General features: G+C 40.7%; 1 protein-coding gene across 1 annotated transcript in view; it reads left to right on the plus strand.

The window, feature by feature from the left end:
- SHB (SH2 domain containing adaptor protein B) overlaps window positions 1–26347 on the plus strand; it is a 60755-nt gene extending 34408 nt beyond the window's left edge. Inside the window, exons 3-7 of the mRNA XM_027709685.1 lie at window positions 1495–1710; window positions 9025–9196; window positions 13523–13642; window positions 22741–22964; window positions 24017–26347. Of these exons, the coding sequence (XP_027565486.1) occupies window positions 1495–1710; window positions 9025–9196; window positions 13523–13642; window positions 22741–22924 (692 nt within the window). The 3' untranslated portion in view covers window positions 22925–22964; window positions 24017–26347. The remainder of the gene's footprint in view (window positions 1–1494; window positions 1711–9024; window positions 9197–13522; window positions 13643–22740; window positions 22965–24016) is intronic.
- The last annotated feature ends 423 nt before the right edge of the window (window positions 26348–26770 follow it).

Consider the following 26770-nt stretch of genomic DNA (forward strand, 5'->3'; position numbering starts at 1 on the left):
AACCCTGTTCAAGCAGAGTCAGCTCAAGTAGGTTGCCCACAGCTGTGTCCAGTCATGTATTGATTATTTCCACAAGTAGAGATCTCACAGCTTCTCCAGGCAACCTATTTCAATGTTTGACCATTATCACAGTTAAAAAATGTTTTCTTGTGTTCAGATGGAATTGCATGTATTTTGACTTGTGCTTATTGTATCTTGTCCTGTCGTTGGGCACTGCCAATAAAAGTCTGTTTCCATCTTCACTCTCTTCCAACAGGTATTTATATGGATTGATAATGTCCCCACTAAGAGTTATTTTCTGCTGGCTAACCAGTCTCAGGTCTCTCAGCCTCTCCTTGTATGAAAAGTGTTCCAGTCCCATTATCAAGCTTCATGGCCTTTTGCTGAAATTTGCTGCGGTCTTTCTATGTCTTTCTTGTGCTGGGGACATGGGAAACAGACCCAGCAGTCCAGTTATGGCCCCACCAATGCTGAGCAGAGGGGAAGAATCACATCCCTTGATCTGCTTTCAAAATTCCTAATTCCAGGTTAGCATTGTCCCTCTTTACCCATGAGGGTGCATTGCTGGCTCATGTTCAACCTGCTGTCATACAGGACCCCAATGCCCTTCTCTGCTGAGCGGCTTTTCAGCCTGTTACCCTGCAGTTTTCCAGAGTCTCCAGGTCCCTTTGAATGGCAGCACAGCCATCTGGCCTATCACCCACTCCACCCATCAAATGTGGTGACCGTGGCTGGCTTTGCCTAGCCTGGGCTCTGCAAACTCCAAAGAATGGAGACCCCTCCTGTGACCCACCTGGCTGCACTACACACCAGGGGAGGAAGGTTCCTGCAACATACCGCTTGGAAATCTCGAGCTACATTTTATGTCTGTTTCTCCTTATTGTATCTACTGACTCTGCCCTAGAAGGGTTTGGTTCTGGCTGCTTTTCAGGCATCTGAGAGCTGCTGTTAAATCCCCTTAATGTGAGCTAAGCGGTAGTTACCAATGCTTTTGCTTAGTGTCCTTATTCTAGTCCTAGTTAATTTTTTGCTGATACTCTGTAGGCATAAATGCAGACAATTATTTTTTTTATCAGCATGTGTAATTATACTGTGAGATTTATTTTTTAATGATCTTTTTAGCTTCAAATTGTACTTCAGAACAATCTCTTTACAAAAATTTCAGTGTTCTTGGGAACTTATGTACAGTTGCTTCTAAGTGTGCTTTATACAGGCTGACAGGGTTTGTGTGCTTCCTGCAGTCTAGCTCTGGACAAGCTGGGAAATGTTGTTGGAGGCATGAGACTGTGCTGTGGTTGTTAGCTGGAGCAAACTTTTGCTTCCAGCCAGCTACCAATGTAGAGGTAGAATTTAGAAGTCTTGTACAAGCTTGTCATCTCTATAATTATGTGGCTGTTAAGAAATGGGTGGAAGTTGAGTGCTCTAAAATTATAGACTATAATGATAAGACATGGTTAGTAGTGATTCTGATGCAATTTTCCTTCTTGCCAACAGAGTTTCAACAGCAGGAAGGCATGAAGTCCCATCAGAAAAACATGCAGCTCTATGACACACCCTATGAACCAGAAGGCAGTGGTGTGGAATCTGATTCTGAAAGTGTGGTGAGTCACCGTTTACGAGAAAGCAAATTGCCACAGGATGACGACAGGCCTGCAGATGAGTATGATCAGCCGTGGGAGTGGAACAAAGTCACCATCCCAGCTTTGGCAGGTAGGATTTCCTAGATCCCAACCACAAAATTCTCTCTCACACTTATGGCATATACACTTTTTGCATGCTCTTTTCAGTGTGTGTATGTGTGTGTGTGTGAAGAAATGTCTGAAAAGCAGGTGTGGGTAGTCTCAAATCTTTACCTGCTGCAGAAGTATGGAACATTGCACTTTGTTTGGTGCTTTAACTGACCTGTTTTCAATCATCTTAGCACATGGTTCATGTTACAAAAACTTTTGATTCTCTCACTCCTTGTCCCTACCCCCATTTTTGACTCTGTGACAAGGACATTGCCTTGCAAGGTCCTGAAATTGTGGAGCAATTCTTAAAGGGACAGTGTGACAATAGTGTGGGGGATGAGGAGGGAAGAAAAGAGATCAGGTTCCGTGAGGGAGCGTGGAAGAAGCCTGAGAGCAATGATTACTAAGTAGTCAGTGTGCATTTACCCTGGGTAAATCCTGCTTGACAAACCTGTTTGCTTTCAGTATTAAAACTACTAGATCTGTTAATGAAAAGGAGGTGTCATCTAGGTTGACTTCAGCTTTCAGCATGGTGTGCTATGGCATCAACTGCGTTTGGAATATTGTAGCCTGGATGGGAGGACTAGTAGATTTGTGAAAACTGATTAGGGTCATTGACCTCAAAGGGTAGTGCTTGGCAATTCATACTCTTCCTGGAGCCTTGTTACAAGAGTGATTCCTCAGAGGATATGTTCTGGAACCCTTCCTGTTCAGCACACTTATCAGTAACCCAGAGCAGAAAGAGGAAATGCCCCTTATGAACTTTGGGGTAATAGCCAAGGGAGGGGGAGGGCGTGAGTGTGCAAAGCTGCCATTCAGAGGGACCTGAATAGGCTGCAGAAATAAGCTGGCAACAAGCTTACAAAATCTAACTAGAATAAACCGAAAGAGTTGCATCTGGAACAGACTGACCCCCTGCAGTGATAACAACCTAGAACTGGCTGATTTGCTACAAGGTGCTTAAGAAGTCCTGAGGGAAAGTGGGCTATATGTGGCAAGCAGTGCTCTTCACCAGTGGTGAAGGCTAGAAGCATCCTGGCTTGTGTGAACAGGAGCAAGCCAGTCGATCAAGCAAAGTGACTGTTCCTCTTTAATTCACACTTCCTGGACAGTGTGTAATGCTGTGTCCAGTATTCTGATACTGGAAGGATGTTGATAAATGTCGTCAGCAGAGAGCAACCAAAATAACAGGAAACTACAGCACATGACAGCATATGTGAGGAGATGCTGAGAGAACTGGGCCTGTTTGGCCTGAAGAAGAGAAAACTTTGGGTGAGACATAATGGGAACTTTCGAATACCTATGAGGAGATCCTCAAGAAGATGGAGCCAGTTTCTTCACAGGTGTGTGATGGGAAGATGAAACATAGGATGAATCAGGAGAGGTTCTGACTCAATACAGGAAATAGTTTTCTCTGCAAGAACAGTTAAGCACTGGAACCAGTTGTCCAAGGAGCTCTTGCAATCTCCATCTTCAGATGTTTTCATACTGTGTGAAGCAATGATTGGATAAACAACCTGATCTGATCGCACAGCAGACTCTACCACCTGAATTATCTGTGATTTTGCAATTCTGTGTGCCAAGATGTTGCTGTGTTACAGAAATGAGAAGTGACTTCCCTTCATAGCTATACAGGGCTAGTGTTCTGTAAACAGAGCCTGTTGTGATAGTACCCTTCTTGGATGTTTCTGACCTGATTCCCTAATAGGTAGATTGATATGGTTGGCAGAAAAATGTTTCTCTTGTAGCACAACAGGATGGAGCAACAGCCTATTGTTGTGAGAGTGATTCTGCCTTTCTTCCTCATTTCTTCTTACATTTTTAGGTTGTGGTTGATTTGTGTTTGTTTCCAAGCCAAGTTGATGTCTGCAGTATCCATCCTGTGAAATGTGAGTGGGAACAAGAGACACACAGATGAACCTGAGCAAACTGCTTAAAAAGAAACTCTTGCTCAGCATCCCCTTTCCCCTTGTTAGGCTCCTATGGAACAGAAGAGGTCAAAGAAAACTGATTTGTGCTTCCTAGCAACATGGTCTGCTCTGGCATGTGAGCTGATAATAATCTTGTGGAGGTACAGGCTCAGTGACTTTCTCATTAAACATATGCTAATAGATCTTTTGAACCTGGATCTAAAGCAGCATCCAATTTTGCTGGATGCTTTACAGGTAAAGTAGTCTCTTTCTCTAAAGAGCATGAACTCCAGCACAATAGTCTAACCTGCTCATGTGGCTTGCAGTTCTGCTCCTGAGGTCTGCCTGGTGGAAACAGGCTTTGGTTTAGGCTTGCCTGAGCTGACTCATCCCATTTGCTGGACCGATTAAAAAGCTTGCAAGGCTTGTGCTGGGAGACTTCCTGGCTGTGAGATCCTGGCTGTAATTTGGGATATCTGGTGTATATCAAGATAGGCTAATCAACAGAGATGGGTATCACTAGGTTTCCAGTGCCACAACAGCTGTCTTGCAGATGTCTGGCGTGTGTGTGAAGCCTTGTGCTTTGGGTTCATGCTATGGCATTCGGTAGACGTTTCTGTGCCTTTTCATGTGTCCCTGTGGTGACAGCAGTACTGTCTTTGCCCAGAGCATTTGTGCAGCCTTGTATCCTGACAGGTGAGAGAGTGGCTCTGAGCTTCCCACACAAGAACAATGTGCTGCCTAGAAGTAATTTTTCTTTCAAAAACCAGCAACTTCATACCTTAACAACACTGAGATACAAGCTGTGGGACCATTACGTGTCTGTCTCCAGTAAGATCACACTTCGTGGATTTTTCAATTGGTAATACAGCAGCCACAGAAATGGGATTATTAGTTTTAAAAATTATTGTCTTAAAGAGTCTTTTGTGTGCATATGTAAATCTTAGACATTATTCTTCATGTGTTGTTCCTATTACATGAAATAGATAATTTTTAGTTCATTCAGAGCTTAAGTCTTAAGCTCTGTACTCACCTTCATGCCCACTTTTTTGGTCTTTAACAGGTAAATTCTTAAATAGGGGGGGTTTTAGTTGTTTTAAAAAAAAAGAATCTTAATTTTGTGAATTTTTTTCTTTATATTTGCTTTTCAGTTTGTGTACATGTAACTGTAAATTACCAAGGTCAATCCAATATGAGATTTTATGACCAGTCTATGTGTAAATATTCTTCTAAGCTTATGTAGTTAACTCTTATGAGAGCATATAGAATAAAATACTGCTTTACAAAAGTAATAGACTAAAAGTAATAGACTAAAATATGGTTGGATTCCTTATTGGTTCAGCATGTAGCATTTTTATTTAAAATAAGAAGAGTAAACAATTTTTGAGATTAGATTTCTTTGATTGCATCTGCCATTCATTATAACTTAGTTTATCTTAGGTACCTGGTTATTTGTTACAAAGGAGTGTGTAAGGATTGACTGCAAGCATAGTTTCAAGCTGCTGTTTCATCTGGTGTCTCTACATCTAAGTCGTAGGGGTTATTATAGATGTCTAAAATAAGGAAAGAGGAGGTCCAACTTGAAAGAGTGGAAAGTTTGTGATGGAGAAGTATTGACCCACTGCTGAGATGTATGAAGTGCTCTTCTGATTTATTCTGTGGTTCTATAATGTAGCTAGCTGATGTACCTAGACCAGATGAGGTTCTTTTTAGTTCTTAGCTGAGGTGGATTTCTCTGAAAAGCACAATGTTGGTCTAAGTGGTATTATAAATTCTGGTAGTGGGCAAGTCCCACTTTACAGGCTCACAACTACCATCCCCTAAGTACTTGGAGTTGTAGAGGTCCTGAAGGTACCCTCTGCTAAAAATTTTCTATTTTGAGAAGTTCATCTGAAGGAAACAACAGGTATTTGTGATGTGAAGTGCAAACAGATTTGTGCAGCACATGTTTTTGATTTGTCAGGTGATAGATCTCAGAAACAAACCAAAGTGGCAAGCAACACTAGACTTATCATGAAGTTAATTACTCATGCAAGTCTTTTGAGGAAAACATTTGTTCCTCTGCTGTGATTTCAGGATTTATTGCTGAAGCATAGCTAAAACCTATTTATCTCCAACCTGTAGCTGAAAAGTGGAATGAAAGTGTTTACAGGCTATGAAATCTGCTCAGGTTGAGGGAAGTATATCTGTGCCCTGACTCCTCAGCATGGAGCTGGTGTCATGGTGACACTGTAGATGAAGCAAGCTACGTGTAGCCCAGGGACTTCTGAAGTGCAGAAAGATGTGCCTCTGTGTAGCAGAGCTGGAATGCAGCATTTTGACTGTCTGCAGCTTGAGTTCCTTCAAAAACAAATTTAATTTTGTTTTACTGGAAGCTGTACAGCTGAAGCTAAGATGTGTGTTTGGCTCTTCTGGGAAGAGGGCAGGTCTTGATAGAACTCCTGTGAGCTGGGCAAACTGGTTTGCCGGGAAGAGTTGAGGTTGGCAAAGTAATAGGAACAAAGTAGCTTTCAGGTACACAAGTCTAGCTAGAAAAGGAGATGACTAACACCAGGGAGACCCTGTTGGCTAGATGGAAGATAACATGGGCACCGAAGAGCCCATTCAGATGTATCAGGCTGACACTGGCTTCCATTTGAGTTTATGAGAAACCTGGCCTTCTTGGACTGCCGGGAGGGGAATAGCAAACCTCTGGGTAAACAAGATGCATGTGAAGTTTGTAAAACCCATCTACCTTAAAAAATATATGGGCTTATGCTGTGAAGAGGGCCATTTGGTAGTAGTTTCCAGCACTGATCATGGACTTGAAGGGCAATCTGTAAATGCCAGTCTTGGGTCTCCTCTGCTGGCTACTAAAGCACAGAGCTTGAAGCGTGGGAGTTCTGGCATGCCACCACCCCTGGGGTATGGCACCAGATACAGGGCAGTGGAAGAGAGGCTACACAGAGAATGGGGAAGTGTCAGGTATGCAAGTATTCTGTAACTGAAATGGCTGTGATAAACAGATTTAGCAATAAAGAACTACACTGCCAGTTCCATGGAATTAGGCTTCTGAACCTTCACTGTGTATACAGTAGGTTTTAAGAGGGGATTTATAGCAACCAAAACTCAGACCTGATAACAAGGTTGTATCTCACTTGTTGGTTTAATCTGCTTGGTTATCCCTTCAAGGCTGCTTCTTCCTGACAAATTAATTCACAACAACAAAACAAACAAACAAAAAAGCAACCCCCCCCAAAAAAACCAAATCAAAACAAACAAAAAAAACCCCAAACAACAACAACATCAAAAAAAACCCCACCACCACCAAAAAGGGAAAAAAAAAAAGGCAGAAGTCCAGAGACATGTCTGAGCTTTTCAGACAGAAAAAAACCCAAAATATTCAAAAACATCTGAAATTTAACTTTTTGCTGTTTTTGGAGAATAGATCCTACCTTTAACCATCCTATTAGTGACTTTTTACACAGGCAGATAAAGATAGAACAAGGGTAATGGTTTCAAACTAGAAGAGGAGAGACTTAGATTAGATGTTAGGAAGAAGTTCTTTACTGAGAGGGTGGTGAGGCACTGGAAGAGGTTGCCCAGAGAAGTTGTGGTTGCCTCATCCCCAGAAGTGTTCAAGGCCAGATTAGATGGGGTTCTGAGCAACCCAGTTTAGTGGGTGGAATCACTACCTGTAGTGACATCCTCCTGCCATAAGGGGATTGGAACTAGATAATCTTTGATGTCACATCCAGACCAAGCCATTCTATGATTCTATGATGTAAAGATATTGCTGTTTGCAGTCAGAGCTGGGTTTCATGTTTGTTTTGTGAACTGAATTTTTTAGTGTCTGGAAGATGCTCCTTGGTCAGAAGCTGACATTAAGTTCACTGGTTTTCAGAGAGTCTCCTGATTACACTGTTTTTCTTACAGTTGAAATAATGATACTGTTCATACATGTCATGGGCAAGTATGCACATGCAATGTTTCTTCTTCTTCTTATGCTAATTAGCTTTCATTACCCAGTAATGAGGTTAAATCTGAGTTTATATTTTAAGAAAGAACCAGCGTATTACTGCCATGCATACTTAAGAATGGGATTGAGTACATTTGCCCAGTTTTGGCAAAAATTTGTGCCTACTTTGTCTGAATAGAGGAGAAATTTGGAGTTGTCCTATGTCCCATGAAGAAAGCATATAAATATATATATATATATATAAAAAGCTCCAAAACACTTTCCATGTCCAGCACGTCTCTATGCATTATCTTTTTGAACTTGAACATTCTAGCTGTCTTCCTGCTGTATAGATTGCTTTAAAACACTAAGTACTACCAGCCACATGCCTAATTGGCTGTGTGTTATAATAAGTTTAGTTCTAAATGCATAAGACCTGTAACTTTGTAGGGGAGCCCTTCAGTTTACCTGGCAACATTTTTTCTCATATTGCTGTTGAAGTTCAGAGAGGAGCTGCTTGAGCTGTTTGTGCTGGTGCACATTGCGATGTTTGCTTCCTGATACAGTGAAGCCTTTTCTGCCTGGTGCCCAGTAGATGACCTTGAAATAAAGTCATCTGCAGGGTGGAAATGTTAATTTTTGATGAAGCAGCAAACCATAGAAGGCAGTGAGAATCAGGAATATGGTGTGGGTAGCTTCTTTCACTCTTTTTGTCAACGTTCTCTCCTTCAGTTATTTTTAAATTACAGGTATGTGGAATCTGTAAGTGTAGAATGAGGACACTGACATCATTATTATGTGCTTTCCTAGGGATGTTGCAGTGCTCTAATAAATTATAGCTTTGCAAAGTAAGTCATATTGGTTTTCTTGTAATAGTATAGTTAGTGAAAGAAACTAGCAAATGCTGTTTTCTGTTTTCACCTCTTTGTTTTCTAGCGTTTAAAGACAAAAGCTTTGTGCCAGTGTTGTATAAGTACCACTGTTAATTCTTTGCTGCTTGACAGTATTTCTGATGGGTGTTAGCTGCCTGTCATCACTGTTAGGATGATACCACATAAACTGAGGCAAGGTGGATTTCTTGATGTTCTCACTTGTTTGTTACTGGAATTATGGTAGGTGACTAAAAGCTTGTTACTGTTAATTATTTAAGAGCATCATCTCTGGGGGATGAAAGTAACAAATGTTAAGATAAGTACTAGTTATTATAGCAAGGTTTAGAAGAGTGTGGCTTTTGTTACTGGAAAAGAAAGAGAGTTTTAGGACTACTTTGCGTAGTAAGAAACACTTTTACACGATACATATAACTCTGTAGATAAAACAATACATCATAAAAAATGCTAGTGGGTGTATGTTTGTTCTCCATGGGGTGTGAAACCTCTCTAAATGCTACAACTCTTTTGGTCCTTCTTAACCTTGCCTGGAGAGGTAACTCTTGTGTATCTTACAGCCCAGTTTAATGGAAGTGGGAAACGGCAAACATCTCCTTCTCCCTCAAATGACCAGCACAGGCAATTAAGAGCACCTGGAGGAGGCTTTAAACCCATCAAACATGGCAGTCCAGAATTTTGTGGGATCCTGGGAGAGAGAATAGATCCAGCTATTCAACTGGAAAAGCAGATGTAAGTAAGCACAGTAATTGCTCTCTAGCTCTTTGTCTCCCCACTTACAGGAGCAGAAAGTGCCCAGATCCTGCTGTCCATCTGCCCTCCTCAGTATCCCTTGTGCTCACAAAAAAACTAGTCTTTATTAATCCTGCAAAGTGTAAGTAACTTTTGTGGGGGACAGAATAATCTTAAATGGGAAACTCATGTTGGGAACAGTGAATTTTATCTATCAAGCATATGCAGGTATTTCACTTTCAACCATGTTGGTTATATTGCATTTGTGAAAAGAATTGTATATCCCATGGTAAAAAGCCTGCTTTAAAGCTGCCTTAATTCCATATTTTTGTGACTTCATAACATTTCTAATATATCAGACGTGCCTTGCATCTGGCTGTGATACTCTTTCAGGGAGAGAATGATAAGACCACTTAAGAAGCTTTCAGAAAAAAGACTTATTTCTGCTTTGGTGGTGTCAAACTTGAGAGTGGTGTTCAGAGGCAGTTTTATCAGCTCCAAAATCAGGTTCTCAGAGAATTCTGTGGAGTGAATGTCTGGTATCCACAAAAGTGGTTTTTGTCCTGCCTCATTGTTACCCTTCCTTGAACGACTTGGACAGAGTGGCTTGTGTGATGGAATGATCCGCCATCCTGTGTCATACCAAAGGTGCTGCCTCATAGAAGGGGCCAGAACTCCTGTTACACAAAGAAAAATCTTCATGTGGGGCAATTTACACAGGTTAGACTGATACTTGTGGGCACTGAAAAGCCAGTGGATTCATGCAGTAAAGAAGGAAGCTGCGTCTTGAATCCCTGAAGGCAGGCCCACTCCAGAAACTATCATTCTACTTCAGATGCAGAATTTGTTTGTACAGGGGAGGGAGGGCAGAATTTAGGATGTATGTGAACATGTGCTTTGTGAGAATACTTTGTTCCTGAATGCTGGTGGTATTAAGAGGTTTAACAATCCTTTTGCACTTCAAATCATCAGTAGGAGAGAATCCTGTCATTGTGTCTGAGAGCAGGTAGTTCCAGAATTTCTTTTCCTTTGACATTCTATTTTTACAGGCAATATTTGGAAGCTTAAGCTTGAAACAGAGAGTAATATCATCTGCATGGTGTCATGTTCCATCTAATCAACCTCAGCCTTTGAACCATCTGCTCATTGACAGGTTGTGTGCTTATCTCCAACAGAGGAAGTAGCAACCGTTATTGTGAAATACTGTTAGATAAATAAATGATTAAAAGGCTATAAATTTGACTGTAAATTTGTTCCTCAGACTTGGTGGTTCCAGCTCACCATACTCGCCCCCCAAATACATTTATAATACTGCAGGAGGTTGAGTATCTGTTAACTAATTTTTGACTCATAAATACATTGTTGCGTAGTTTTCTTTTTCAGTATAGTTGCAGTTACATATAACTGCAATTGATATTAACAACTGAAAAACTGCAGAGCTAGTTTTTCTTCCTTTAATTATTCAAATGTCAGTGACATGAGGTTATTTTTGATTCCTCAGAATGCAGGATCAAACCTGAAATGAATGCACAGTTAACTGTAATGTGTCAGAAAGTGGAAGACTTTAGATTTATTGTACCATAGATTATTCATAATAATTCGAATTGCTCAAGTTTTAGTGCTGTGAGACATCTCCCCAGCACTTGCCAAACCCTTCCATCTTTCTCTACAAAAACAGAGTCTGTTGCTGTAGAAAGGAGTACACAGTCTAGAGGAAAGGAAGCACAAAAGTTAATAAGTGGATAGCTAGGTTAGGAAATTCCCTAAACAGGCAGAAATACCAAGGTGTGTTAGGATATCAAGAAAATATTTTTAGTTACTTGTGATTAAGGAATTGGAAACTATGAACTTAGTTCATAGTTCATGGACCCAGGGGAATCAAATTAATTTGTTCTATTTCCTCAATAACAGTGCAAAGGAGAAAGTGTGTTCTGCTGTTTCCATTGTCTTATTGAAAGTGAATCCCTCCCAGCCTTATAATCAAGATCTGGTGGTTTCCTGTTTTGTTCTGACCAACTCAGAAACAGAGTAGTGTTGTACATTATATGAGCTGTAATAAACTGATTATACTTACTTTTATAATTGATGCTACTGTCCTATCTTCAGTGGAGCTGTGGCCCCTAGGTGGCTGAAACTTGATCATTGACAAAGCAAGGGACATCAGGAAGAATATTATATAAATCATAATCAGGGTACTTACAGTCTTGGGAGGAGGTCTTGATAAATGTCAAAGTGTGTGATTATTTTTGAATTCTGTTTTAATTTGCATTGTGTGCCTCTGTTTTTCAGGCTATCTTAGGAGACATGCAGGTTGTCCTGTGTGTTTGCATTGGTGTCTCTCACAAGCTGTCATTTCACTTTTTCAAGATCACATCACTGACCTTCAATGCACACCTTTTCTGCACAAATACCTATATGTTGACATTCAAAAAAAAGCACACCCAGGGCAAACAGACCCAATACAATTGAAACAGCAAATTTCTCAGGAACTTAAAGCTGAGTTATCTCACTATGCTTATCTCACTAGCTAGCAGGAACAGGAGCAATCTGAGTGTCCCATATACATGGGTATATGACTCACAAGCAATTACTGGATACTGCTGTTTACTCTCAGCTGTAGCCAAAACAGCTTCCATACATCCCATCTAAACAGATATGAGTCAGATGTTCTCTCATCAACAGTTGTCTTCATACTTTGCTCTTTTACTTCCAGCTCTTAAAAGCAGGTTTTTCTTCCTCAAACCAGCCTTGCGTTCTTTTTCCATGAACCTCTCTGGCAGCTGGGGAACACCAGATCTGAAGAATATAAGAAATACTTCCCTCTGAATATCAGGGTCTGGGATATCTCCCTGATTTTGGCAAGGGGGATATAAATATAAAAATATAAAGAATTTTTTTATTTGGCCCTAATATATTTCTAGCTAATAGGAATAGCTTTTAAATTTTCCCAAATCCACTTTCTGATTCACACTTGTGTTAATATTATTTCCTCGCACTCAGAAGACAATCTAGTCTTTAAATTGCTTGTTGACAAATACCTTTCAGCAGTAAATATCGGAAGGGAAACAGGGAGAACATTGCCTGAAAACATTTCTATCTGTGTCTCTATTTTTATGAAGTGGTTAAGCGCTCAGGGCCTCCCTTACTAGCTTGTTGTGAATATACAATAATATAACCTCCTTTTCGTTCTCTCTGGTGCAGACTTTGGTTGTAACCAAGCATACGATGAATTTTTAATTTGAGCCCCAACTCTTTTTTAACTCATTCATCAGCTTTGACAATGAAGCTGACACCAGCACAAGGTAGTTAAGAGCATGACTTCTGTCAAAGGGATCCATCTGGTCTTTATTCACTTACCTTGTGGCTGGAGCATCTGCCTTAGAGTTAATTCAGAAGAACAAGTGGAAGAAATTTTTTTGCACAAATCCAGCAACAGTTCCTGGTAAGAACAGACAGAAAGCACTTCTGATGTATACCTTGAGAGACATGGTAGTGTCACATCATGTTTCAAAGTGTATCTGGTAATTGCAGGAAGGGAAAGATCTTCCTCAGAGGTGTGATTGACCCAGTACAGGGCTAGACACATAACATTGATTGGGAAACTTAAGGGAAGGGTCGAAGCACTTACTAGGGGAGTGTGACATTTTAAAAGCTGATACAGAGCAGCATGTGCTGAGGAGGTTCTTTGTTTGCAGTGGTCAGTTTAATGAAGGACACACATCTCCTCTGCTGATTTCCCTTTTTTCCCTGAATTGATTGCACTGGCTACACGGATCCACAGGGGATTTGCATAAAGCGCTCTGAGCTGCCACAGCTGTATTTAGAACATGTCCTTGTTATAGATCTTCACACTTTATCACTTTTCTCCTTCCTCAAAGATTTATTTTAGAAAATCTTTTCGACTGTTAACTGTTCATATTCTCCATGCGTGATTTTCTGTTTGTTTGCTTTTGTTTTCTTTTTGTTATCTTGTATACTAGTTTAAAAACTGATCTGCCACTGGGATGAAATAGAGCAAATGTGTGTATCATGGATCTGCTTCTTACAAGACAGATTATGTAATGTGTTACTCTAAATGGGAATCTCTTACATAAAACTCTACACCAGTCTTGATGCATGCTGATCTTTTTTCTTTCAGCTGACAGGAACTACAGGCCTCCACAAGTTGTAATGGTAACTTTCAGATAATGATCTTTATCCATAATTTGTTAGATCCTAAAGATATCCATGTGATATTAATGACTAGTCATACCTAAAGAAATTAAGTAGTTGAAAGCATTGTGAGTGGGAATATTTGTGTGTATTAATCTCTTTGCTTTTTTCTAGATGGTATCATGGAGCAATCAGTCGGACAGATGCAGAAAACCTGTTACGTTTATGTAAAGAGTGTAGCTACCTTGTAAGAAACAGTCAAACAAGCAAGCATGACTATTCTCTTTCACTGAAGTAAGTACTTGTTAGTAAAACATAATAAATGTGATTTATGAACCATAACTTCTCTGGTGCAAGAAGAGAAGATTATCCAGTTTGTTGCTATACTGGTTCAGCTCCAAAGGATAGAGTTTGGGACTGTCAGCCTGTGTTATGTACAGTCACAGTCCTTGAATTAGTACCTTCTAGTCTGGGGATGTTAGTCTTCATTTGGTGCCCATTTAACTGAATAAACTTGGATTAATTTTTTTCTGGCTCTGATTTGAAATGCTCCTGCTGCCTATGCTTTAGGCTGAATAAGGAACTGTATTATTTGGGGATTTCATCCCTTTTGGGTTTTTGTGCTTTACTGGAGTAGAGACGTACAGCATTGCTACAGTTATTGAAAGTAAAAAGCCCAGGATCAAGGATGAAAATCTACAGAATTAGGAAATGAGCATTATTCCAATTTTAGCAGTGCTTTGAATTTATCTCACCTACCTTAGGCTGAGCAGGGTGCATTACAGATGTTGTGTTCAACATATCATAGAATGTAGTTTGGGTTGGAAGGGATGTTCAAAGACCATTTAGTTCAACCCTCCTGGCCTGGGCAGGGTCTTAAGCTCACTTCAGTTTCTAGCTGAGGAAGATTTTTAAGGTTTTCTGTGCAGGAGAAAAAGAAGCCCCTTGACCTTGGTATAAACCGTACAGGTTAAAGGGAACTGCTTCCTTTCTTTCTGTCTTACAGGATAGGGTCTGATATGGAACCTACCCTTTCAAGTAGGTCTGGGACACAGGCCTACTTACCTTTTTAACTAACATTACTTCTGCCAGTTTGCCTTTTACACTGTTTCTTCATGTGTCTGAAGACACATTTTACTGCTGGGATGATGGTGATGTTGATGGTAGCAAGAAAAGTTTTATGAATAGCACAAAAGCTGATCCATTTTTACCTTCATAGGTTCATTAGAAACAGAGGCCCACATCTACTCTAACCTGGTTTGGTCTGATGGTCTAAACAGTAAATTTCAAACTGGTATTATATCCCCACTTTGGGTTGAGAGGAAGTGCATCTTTTAAACTAGTTTTAAGATTCTTTTCTAAGACTTAAAAAAAAAAGTATTTTGTAGGACTGTTTTCTAAATCGTTATTCCTTTGCTGTTATTTTTGGGATCTTTCTGTAATACAGAGATTTGCTTTGAACTGGAATACACTTCCTTTAGAAGTGCAGTTCTGCTCCTGTTGTCTCTTTTATCATTTGGTCTGCTTATGCTCTGACACAGTTGGTCTCTAGATATTTTTGAACATTGAAGCATTAATGGCACGTGCTTTGGGTTTAGGCTTAAATTTTCCCTTAAATTCATGGAAGTCTTGGAACATGCATTTTTTTTTTAAGTATTTCACTTAATTCTTGCATCAGCCCACTGATTTTTGTTACTGAACCGAAGCACAACTTCCAGAGCAAAAGGTGACAGTTAAATTTATATTTTACTATTTTGGACAGCTGGGTTCAGGCTCTTAGTATCCTTTTGTAGTCCCTTTGCACAGGACTACAATATTCCCTCTTAGGTGTGTTTGTGCTTCTTGGGGACCTTCACCAGCATGTGTGAGTCAGCATTTTTTTCAGTTAAATATCATACATATCTGCTTCAGGGGAAAAGGAAGAATGACACCCTGATTTTGTATTGAGATTAAGTAACAGTGATTTAAAGTCTGTACTGCACCTTCATGTGGCAAGCTTTTCCTAAAAAAAACCAAAAAACAAAAACAAAACCTCACCAAAGCAACAAACAAAACCAATAAACAAAGTCCAACACATACACAAAAACCTAAAGAACCACTCAAACCACTTTACTCTAGTTTTTGGGGTTTCGTTTCTCTAGTAGCAAAAGGTTATGTTTCCCAAAACACAGCAATGAGAATCTACCCAAATATTATCTGTATTTGAAAAGTAGCACATGCTTATTTTCTTTTAATATAACTGAGTATTGCTCAATGGAGTCATCTCTGTAGACTTTCTTTTCCTATAGCAGGAAACCTTTCTGTGTTCTGTGGACTTTGAGAGGGCCAGACAGGCTTAACTTGCATGGGGAATTTGTGTGAGATATTTGTCTGATTCAAATTCAAAAAATTATCATTCCAAATATAATGAAACGGGCATCAAAACAGCTTCATTACCAAATTAAAATGCATCTGTACATAAAGCAACCATTGAGGTAGTTTAAGTTGCTCATGCCAGTGTCTGTCATTTTGAGATACTGTAGTTTACCCGCGGACATTTAATTGCACGTGGATTGGCTATCTCTGCAGGAATCAGAGAAGGTATTTTTGATGTATACATTCATGTGTTGCTCATGTCAGAAACACAGAATTATTATTGTTGATGGCAAGTGTTTGAAGCTAAAAGCATCCTTCTATGGATTGTGAGAGAGCTGAATCTCCTTGTCAGTATTGTTTAAATTCTCCATAGTAGAAGAGGGAAAGAATATGATCTACCTTCCCAGAACGAAATGATCCCCAAGGCCCGAGGGGCAACTGTACATTCTCTTGTACCTCCTCCGTCAACCCTGCATTGCTGCATTGTTCCCTGTGTTTCCTTTTCTCTGTATTTCTTCAGGATTGTAGATGTTTGGCTCATTCACACCCACTCACTCTTTTCTTACACTCAGTTTTAATTACACAAGGCTTGGTAAAAACTGGACAGCCTTGCTCTGGTAACTCTGTTGTGACCAGGAATCCTGGTTTCTGGCTGCCATTGAAACACCTAGTTGTGATTTCCTTGTCTTAGACCTGTTCTTTACTATCAAGCTGGAAGTAGATGTGGAAAGGGAAGAGGGAGAACTATGTCTTAAGTGTTTTAGGTGTTAAGCAATTACTTCACTGCACATCAAGCTCTCAGAGGTGCCTTTCTAATGTAACAATAGAACAGCACCTCAGGATAGGGTTATTATGTTTCAGTCTTGCTCACTGAAGACCAACCACTGACTGGGCTCTACTAGGTAATCCTTTCAAGTCACAATTTCCCCTTTGCAAGGCCACAGACCTTTTCTGCTCACAGTATCGAATGCCTTTGTAAGATCAACAAAGGTTGCATAGAGACCTTTGTTCTGTTCCCTACACTTCTCTTGCAGTTGTCTGAGAACAAATACCAGGTCTGTGGCAGATTTTGGAATGTTTAGGTTGTCCCCCCAAGTTCCTTAAAATGATCACCTCACTTCATGAGGATCAGCACGGCCAAGTCAGATATGGCAACGCACTTTCTGAGCCCTTTCTAATATCCAATGGTGTGAAACAAGGCTGCGTTCTCGCACCAACCCTATTCACAATCTTTTTCAGCATGATGCTCCTTGGATGGTATCGGCAGGATACGATTCTTTCTGTGTTGTCTTTTCTCTTCAATGCTGTTTCTGCTGGGTGGAGACCTGAGCACAGGCCCTGGCACAAGCCCAGCGCTTGCTCCACAACCTCCCTGCCCCGGGATAGGGGCGGAGGATGGGAAGGAAAATGGAGCTGCCTGGGAGGGAACGCCCAGCCCGCCCCTCTGAGGCGGCGCTACCGGCATAGGGGGCTGTCCCTCGGAGCATGCTGAAATATGGAAACATCGCGTGTGATGAGTGTGGAAAATACCAGTGTTCTGCTTTGACACTTCACTTTCAAGGGCCGACTACATAGTTTACAGCGTAAAGCCTATAAATAAAGAACAAACGCAACTCAGTTGATGAGTTTAATGTCTACTGTATTGGAGACTAATGCAAACCAACATTAAAACAGTCACATAGTAAGTAGTGTATCAGACCTCATCTAAGATTACTTGATAATGAACAATGTCAGTAACTAAAGAGATTAAAATGTTTTGTTGAAACATCTCTAAAACTCAATAGAAGTTTAAATTTAGCCTACACCTTACAAGCTGACTTCAGTTTTCAAAACTAGATGTTGTAGTAGACATTGACCTATTAGAATGCCTACATTACTGTTTATTTTCTTAAACTGAAACAGTCTTTCTGCTGTGCCTTTTGCAACTGATCTTGTCTGTCTTGCATTGGCCTATTTAGCCACCGGCGCGCCTGTAGCAAATGTGGGTAGAGCCCTTCCCAAATCTTTGTTTGCGAAGCCTAGCCATGAATTTTAGGTTAGGATTATCTCACCAGTGCAAACTGTGAGTAAAAATAGTAGTGGGCATTGCTTTGTGCTCTGTCACATAGTTTCTGCACAATCATAGCCACTGGAATTACAGAGCTGAATTCAGAGAGGATGGTGTCAGTGACATCGTGATCCTGTGGACGCTAAGCACGCATGTGGTTTCCCTGAATAGTAAAGGGATCAGCAAGCAAAGTTTTTTTTGTCAACATGATCTGTGGAAGTGGTCCTGTTTTCCAAAGCTAAGTACATAGACTTTGGGTAGTTCTGGATTTTGGATAAATGTTGGACTTGTATCTTTGAGATGATTTAAAACGCACAATATGTTCTTGTAAGTAACTCTTGTGATATTGTAAAAAATACAAGTTTCTTCCTGTCAATACAATTTGTAAAGAGGTAGTGGGATTTTTGATGGCTCTCTAAATCAGTGATTCAAGAAAAATATTTAGAAGTGTATTACTAGTCTGCTGTCAGCCTAAGTAGTACTGACAGGTAATAGCCAGGAGGCTGTTAGTAGGCAGCAAGGATTCTGTCACTTCTACAGAGTGCCAACAAGCTAAACATCCTCACTACCTTCAAAGCAGCAGATGGAAGCTGGTTATAGAGAATGGAGCCTGGGCTCAATAAGGTGATCTTCATATCTTGGGTGCAAATGAACACTACTAGCTCTTGCTTGTAGGGGAGGAGACATTGTTTACTTTACTATGGAGACAGTGTCTGCCAGATGTAGAATGATGGCACTGTGTATTCTGTGCTTGAAAAAGCAGAGCTGAAACAGAAAAAGCAGTAGACAGGACAGCCTCTGAAAGCCTCCAGTAAAGGATTTTTCAAAGTTTTTGTCATCTGGGGGAAAAAAGTGAGTTTTTGTTTTTCAGAGGAGGTTTCAATTTATTTCTTTGTTGCTGTAGATTGACATGAAACATTATAGGTTTTGTTCAAAGTGACAGCATGTAATATAAATCAAAATCATGAATTGGAAAAGCATTTCAGAATGGAAAAACAACACAATATGTGTTTTCTACATTACTGGAATGTGTTTTTTTCTGATGTTACTGCAAAACTGTTGCTTCTTTTTCCTCGTTCAAGTGACATTTTGTCAAAATTAATGCAGAAAATCTGTTCTGACAAAACAGCGCTTTCTTCAGCAAAAGTAGTTTTCAGAAGGCTTGGCCACACTTTCTGATTGTGAACATAAATGATGTTTCAAAGCCATTAACATTTTCTGGAAAAAAATACTAGGTTTAATACCTAATTAATATTTATTTAATGTTCTTTTATCACACTTCAGGCGTAAGATCAAAAAAACCCAGAGTCTGTTTAGCTGTCTGCACAATTCCTTTCCCATCCTCACTGGGTTTTGAAAACTGAAGGAAAACGTGTGGGAAAGTTGTAATTCAAAGTCACTTGGTTTTATGGTTCTGTTGCCAAACATTTTAAACAAGGTGTGACTGTTAGTCATATATCAAGTATTGTGTCTGTGTAAACATCTGTGCTTAAGAGTTCCAAAGCAATTTGGTGCAGGGATTAGCAACTAGCAATTCTCTCCTTCTGCATTTGAAACTCATGGGAATGGTTGCAAAAAGGAAAAGGAGAGAATAAAGTAGAGAGGAAGAGCAGTAGCAATGTTTTGTCAATGGTTTCCCTCAATTGAACTAAAAGTTGCAACATTTGAGAAACTGCAATGACATTCAGAATTCACATAGTAACAGTATCACCTCTTAGGTCAGGTCCCAGCGTCTTCTCTTGCAAAATGTGTATGTCTCGTCTCTCCAAGATACTGGCTGTCATCAGTGTTCACATATGTGAATTTGGGATTGTCATTTAGGTTCTCTTCTTTGAAAACCTTGGGCCTGGCAGGTTCTAATAGGTATTGCTGTTAAAGGAACTGAGAAGTCAGCATTCCAAAACCAGGACTTCTCACTGTCAGGCACTTGTTCAGGTAGACTCCAACAGTGCTTCAAGACCTAAGCAGAAACTGATTTACAGCCAGTTCAGCCATGAGGCTTTTTCCCCATTACTACCTGAAATTTCAGTAATGTCTTTGTGTACTAAAATCAGAGCTTAAATCGAAAGAATTTGGAGGACAGGAAGAGGGAGGAGTATGACTTCCAGGTTCCTTTCTAACAGTGTCCCTTTAATCCTGGTCACTGGTCTAGCAGCAGTAGTACTGTTAATCAAGGGTAGGTGCCTTCTGCCCTTACCAGTTACTAAAGGCACTGATTCTCTGAGTCCAGGCACACCAGAAGAGGAGAGTCTGTGACAGAAGGACAAACTTCAAGGGCAAATAAAGAAAGAGAAACAGCACAGAAGAATCCTTAGTGTAGATGTGAACAGCTTCAAACCTTATACAGTTGGAAGTGTTTAATTCAAGGGCATGGTTTCAAGGTGGTAAGCTGACTTTCTTCAAACTTAATTTGTTCTTCATTCTAGAAGACAAGAATTGTCTGGTTTGATATTTCTGCTTGCAGCTAGTGACAGATCAGTTCACTTGGAACAAAGAGGGCACATAGCAGATTCACAGTGTAATTTTTGGAAACTAGGAGAAGGCAGAAAGGGAGTGAAGGAGGAAAAGTATTTGACACAAAATACTACAAAGACCTACAAAAGGGCAACTCTAGATTTTAATCTGCTCTAACTGTGAATGCTGGCAAAACATCACATTTGCTGAAGTGGAGAAGATACAAAGGGGGTAGGACATGAGACAGTATGCAGGTGGGAAATAACTGCTTTTCAACAATCAAAATCCTAGGTTAGGTGGCCATCCATTCCCTCACAGTTTTCCAACAGACTGTCCTGAAAAGAAAATGGGAATTAGTGCTTGACTGAGAGCTGTTAAAGATGTCACTGAATAATCAGAGGAGATGAGAATGAAGATGCCTGAATAACTGGAGAAAGACAGCCTCACAGTTTTTCATCTGCACATGGTCAGTTGGCAATTGAATCATCTGGGATATTCCACAGAGATCCAGATTAGCAGTTCATTTTAACAGAAAAGCTGTGTGCAAATAAAATCTTGAGCTTTGTTAGTCTTAGGCAGTCAGCTTTCAATGGCTAAATGAGCCAAATGTCACATTATCTTTTATTCATCTTCACAATCAGTGATTGTGAAGGCTGACCTGTCATAATATAGCAGATTTTTTTTTCATTTGTGTAATTTTGGTAGTCACAGACATCATATACTGTAAGCTCATTGACTGTGGGATACTCTTAGAGAAGCAATAGTTCTCTGTTATGAATATATGGCTTGTAGCAGTTTTTTTACATTAGGTGTGTTGTCTTACAGTTTTATAAAGTGCAGAAAGTGTCTTTGCACTAAAGTGCACTTCTGTTCTCTAGTCCTTGCTATACTTCTAAACTTAGCATGCACCTGCAATTCCATAATTTATCTGCACACTTTTAAGGCATGCTGTAGCAAGGCAGATGCATAGGGAACTGAAGAAAGAAAACAATACCTCTGTCCTCATAATAAGTGTTTAAGGATAAGTCACTCTTATTTAAGGGAAATAATTTGGAGAGCAATTATGACTTGAGGGATATATTTTTTCCACTAAGAAATTGATATTTAAAGCAAGATTTTAAGCATGTAGAGCTATAATTACAGTGCCTGCAGTGTTTTCTGCCCCCCAGGAAGGTTCACTTCATCAGAGAATTGTTGAGTACATCTGAAAGATACGAGCTTGGTTATGCTACAGGCATTTCCAGAGGGAATGCTGCACCTGCTAACTAGAAAATGGCATATTTTAGATAAGCTGTTTTTAGCACGGCATGATTTGTTTTCCTGCTGTAGCTTTCTGTGTCATCTTAAATTGTGGGGTTTTTGCTGACATAGACCAACTCCAGTTTTAACACTATTACCTTTGCCCCTGGACACACTGGGAAGAGACAATGGCTTGGAGCGAGAAAGTTAGGGATTGGGGGACATCAGGCAAGCTGTAAAAACCCTCTAGGCCTCATTTAATATCTTGCAGTGTAGGAGCTGCTCCTTGCTCTTTAGAGGGGCTCCCCTCTGCTCCCCTCTTTAGAGGGGCTAAACTCTGCACTCTAAAAGTAGCCTGTATGTCGTGCTGAAGACAGCAGACACTGAAGGGTCACTGCTGGGAAGAGTTAGGTCAGCTTTACCACCTACTGTACTGTATGGCAGGGTGGGTTCTGCCCGTCAGAGTGGCATTGTGTTGGATGGGTTGCTTTGGCAGGGGCAGGCAGGGCAGTTGCCATGCCTCTCCTCTCTTACCTCTGTAATCATAAGCCTTCCCTCAGCATGACAGCGCACTGTGCAGGCAGGCTGGTTATCCAGGAATTCATTGCCTCTGCTGTAGAAGTCACACCATGGTCTGTGCCTGCAGAAAGACGGCAGGATAGCAGCCTGTGCTCAGAACAGTGCAGCGTTATGCTTATCTGGGGAAGTTTTCCCAGCTGAAGCCACCAGGTTATGCACAGAGACATGTTCTGGGCACTTACTGCCACGGTGGGATGGGTAAGGTCTGTCCTGAGGCCTCTGTAGGATAGAACAGGACAGGTCTTGCCTAAGCTGAACAAGGCTCGTGGCCAGCTTGTGTCTGTGAAGGGACCCTCAGGCCTCTGACAGGCCAACACCAATGATATATTTGGGTCCAGAAGTAATGATTAGCTATAGTGAAAATAAGTGTTCACAGGAAAACATTTTTGGGGCTGGGAGGGGGTTGGGGCATGAGTGAGGAAAGGGGTTGTCGTCTGGCACACATCTGGATCAATTCCAGGGTGAACACAGCCTTGCACTTGGATCCAGGCAGCATAGGTGCTGAGAACAAAATACTACCTTAGCCTGGCTTTGTGTTGGACTGTCCGTGGGGATTAGCAGCTGGCAGTCACTCTGTCAGTCTAGCCACTATCTTGGCCTGTGAGCCAGCAACTACTTGCATTTTGTTCTCCTAGATCCCCCTACATCATGAGGAGAACCTGTCATGGTGCTGCTTCCCTATACACAAGCATGAACTAACACTTTGCTTTTCTTGCAGGAGCAGTCAAGGTTTTATGCATATGAAATTGATGAAAACCAAAGAGAAATACATCCTGGGCCAGAACAGCCCTCCCTTTGACAGTGTTCCTGAAGTCATCCACTACTACACCACAAAAAAGCTGCCTATCAAAGGAGCAGAACACTTGTCCTTGCTCTACCCTGTGGCTGTGCGGACACTCTAATAACCTAGTCTCACCCCTTCCTGTGGATGGGAGGTGAGAGGTAAGATGGGTTGCACTGAATTCATTGCCAGAATTCAGAGTTTGAGTCTATGATGGAGAGTGGCAGCATTTAGTCTTGTGAATGTGGGCTCTCTGCAGAGTTGCATATGGGACCGTGTGTATGATACTCTTGTGCTGAAGCATGCCTGTAGAACTGTGTTGCTACATAAGAGAAAGAAAACTTATTTTAGTGCAAGGAGAGCAGATAACCTTCCCAGACCTTCTTTGTGAATGAAAGTGCTTCCCAACAAAAGTTGCTCCTTCATGTTTTGAGAAGAACCAACAAGTTCTTCTCAGCAGTTAAAAACCAACAACTTCTGTTCTCTTGCTACCCTGAGAAACTTCTCCGTGAGAAAGAGTAAAGTACTCTGAGGGATGCTAGCGTGTTCTTGATGGACCTGAGAAGGAGCTGCTTAGCAGACGAGTCTCTGGCTCTGGTCACTTAGATTGATGGGTTTGGGATTTTTTAGTGCAGTTTCTTGGGGTAGTCAAATGTTGAACTCCTATTAGACACATGTAATAGGAAAGGGTTTGGAGCATACTGAAATCTGAAACCATGACACCCTTGAAAGCTCAACAAAACTGATATTTATTACAAAGAAGTGGCCAAAGTAAACGGGAACCCGAGAGAAAGAGAAACCAATGAGGAAATACGATGCCCTACTCACTCAGGTGTCATTCATGGGTTATCTTACCAACTCTGAATACCACAAAATCCTCTGCAGCAGCTGTGTTTTTTGGAGGGTTAGCAGGCTCACACGTAGCAAGCGTCCCCACTAAAGGCAACTTGGTCCTTTGTGTGGAGCAAGCTCACCCAAAAAACGAGCTGTCTGCTTTTAAACAATCAACTGGTTACATCTGCCTAGGCAGGTACCTAGGCAGCACCACCCCGCCAGAGGTTCTCAACCCCACCCCCTTGGTTATGTACATCCCTTCAGCGCATGCTTGAGTGCTTTGGAATTTCCCTTCCACATGCGCACTGTGCTTCGGGGGTCTTTCCTGATTGAGTCGGGGGTCGTTACTTCATCCCCTCCTCTTTGGTTTCTTCTTCAAATGTCCTTGGCAGACGATGAACCAATCACAGAACACCAATTAATACAGTTTATACAAGAAGGTCTCTCTCCAAGGACAAAGTTCCCGTTTTATCAGTGGACTTGGCAGAGAAAACTCTTACAGGTGGCTGGGGCCAAACACAGACCAAAAGTATCACCATCCCTGATACAACACACAATCTTAAAGTAATTTTGTGAGAGTGAATCATGGTCAATTACTTATGAATAGGGGATGTAATTAAACAGTAGTTATATATTTTTATCCTTTTTGGTACAATAATCTCTTAATGTTTACTGTCTTCATTTGCAAGTTTCATTTGTAGGTACAGGCAGCTAATTCTGTTTGGGGCAGTTACACCATAATGTTTTAAGTAGTTAGGATAAGTCAATTTGATATGTGGGTTACTATTTATGCATGAGGGTGGTCAAAGGCTTTTATAAAGCTTTAGTAGGCAAAATCTTCACTTGCTCATTCATCTGGATCAAACAGGTGTGCTACTGATATAGCTGACTAACATGTGTGTGTCGCACTGCCTTTCCACGAGATGGCTTTTGCAGCTGTGAGAACTGTGATATGTAGCAGAGCAGAATTTGTTTTTCTGGTCTACCAAGCCATTCTTAAAACACAGCCCCTTTGACACATACCTTCTGGCCAGTGTTCTTTTTCACCATGAGCAGAAACCTCCTGCTGTATTTCAGTCACTGTGAGCCAGAAGTACTGTAGAAGCTGCTCTGTGTCTTAGTCCTGCCAGCTCATTGCCTATCCACTTGAGACATATTTTCTACATGTTCTGTGTGCTCATTGAATGAGATAAGTGAAAAATTATAGTTGTGCACAAGTTGGAACTGGGGAATCAATAGCCTTATAGTCCTCGTGTTGAACCATCTCCCACATATGTCTAGAATGTTGTGCATTAACCCATCAGCTGTTATAGTAGCAAACTGGTTATATGCAGGTTATGTATTTTACAGACTGCAATAGGACTGTGAAATTGTGTGCTATTTAATTCAGCTTTCTTAGCTACTACTCTTTTTTAATGTATGCTTAGAAAGAAGTGCAAATCTGAAAATTGTAATGGAATAACCACTTAACTGCCTGTAAAAGTAGTGCTTCATTGTATTGTCTAATCTGATAAGAATCTCAAGGATGACCCATGTAATAACACCGGTGCTAAATGTTCTGTTTCCTTTTAAGCCTGCCTTATTCTTTATGTGACATCCAATGCAGATTGAACAGGAGTGGATCACACATATGTGAATAGTGTCATTCTGTGCAGCAACGGTAGTGGGTCAGACTGTCCCTTGTCTCACCCAGAATCTGAAGCTGCATTGGAACAGACTCTCTGGTTTTCCGAGAGAAGGGTAACACAATGGAGAACAAAGAGACAACAATCTTCTCCAAGTGAAACCAAACACCCCCTTTTTCATGTACTCATTTACATGCATTTTTTACTTCCCTAAAGTCTTTGCAGAACTCTTTGTTGTCTTAACATCACCCAATTGACAAGAGCATACAGGCACTTTTAAGTTAGCATATTCTCTCAGCAGAGTAGGAGTTTATGAAGGTGGCAGAGCTCACACAGATTAGGAATCCGGTGTCATCTGCTCTGAGTCTTTGCCTTTGTGGGCTCTAGCAACACTATCATGCCCTTTGGCACAGAAACATGTCATCTTTCTTCTTTTGCGTGTTGAATCTGGCATTGTTTCTGTTCCATGGTCTGCTTTTCTTCTTCTTTAAAGGAAAAAAGAGTATGCCCCTACTCTATCTAACAGCAATTACAAGTAGAAACCAACACCATCATTCACCAAGGCCTCGCCTGGCTTCCTTAAGCACTTTGTCTTTAATTCATGGGGATAACTATTGTATCAGACCTGTCTTGTCAGGGGCCTGATCAAATGTCAAATGAAGCCAGCAGGTGCCATTTTATTGCTGTCTGCAAATTTTGGGTTGGGATCCATTGCTTCATACAAATGTGTATACAGCTTATTACAGCTTCAAGGATCAGATCAAGGTTCTTGGTTCAGCAAGAAGAAATCATCTCAAAAGTATTGGTTGTCCATGGGAAGGTTTTTTATTATTTTTCTAAAAGACTTTTAGAAAGTACTGAGTAATTGCAGAATAAATAAAACCAGGATTTTGTTTGCACTGTAATGTTGTCTTTGTTTATTTAAGTGATTGTATGATATTTTTCCAGTGAAGGAATATTCTTCCCAGATTTTTTAATGTACAGTGAAAATGCAGTGTGGTAACAGTGTGTAGTATTGCGTTTAGGTGGAAGATTTTGTAGCAATGATGCCTATATAGCACATTAAAAGTTTATTTTAAAAAAAATATAAACCTCTCTCTTTTCTTCCTGTGATTGTCATTGTGTACTCAGATTACCATGAACAGCTAATAACTGAAGCAGCTTTTCAGAACAACTTGTGTTTGTGTGTCTTAACTGTGTTGTGAAAGTAATCATTAGGTTATAATCTGCTTTGGAGCCTGGAAAATCATATGTCTCAGTTCTGCCCTGACTAATTCTCTTGATAATGTGCACCTTTACAAGGGCCGACATAGGTGCATGTGTGAATGACATTGCTGGTGGTGTCCAAGGAATCCATTTATTGCTGCTCACAGCATAACACTGGTGAGTCACTTTTTGCAGACTTTTTGCAGAGGTGTTAATTAGGCTTCTATTTTGATGAGTATTTCACAGCTTGATGAAAGCTGTGAACATCTGTGTGACAGGTAGGAGAGCTCTAGTGGCCAAGA

This window comes from Neopelma chrysocephalum, unplaced genomic scaffold, assembly GCF_003984885.1.
Source record: "Neopelma chrysocephalum unplaced genomic scaffold, ASM398488v2 Primary Assembly neopelma1_96821, whole genome shotgun sequence".
Lineage (NCBI taxonomy): Eukaryota > Metazoa > Chordata > Aves > Passeriformes > Pipridae > Neopelma > Neopelma chrysocephalum.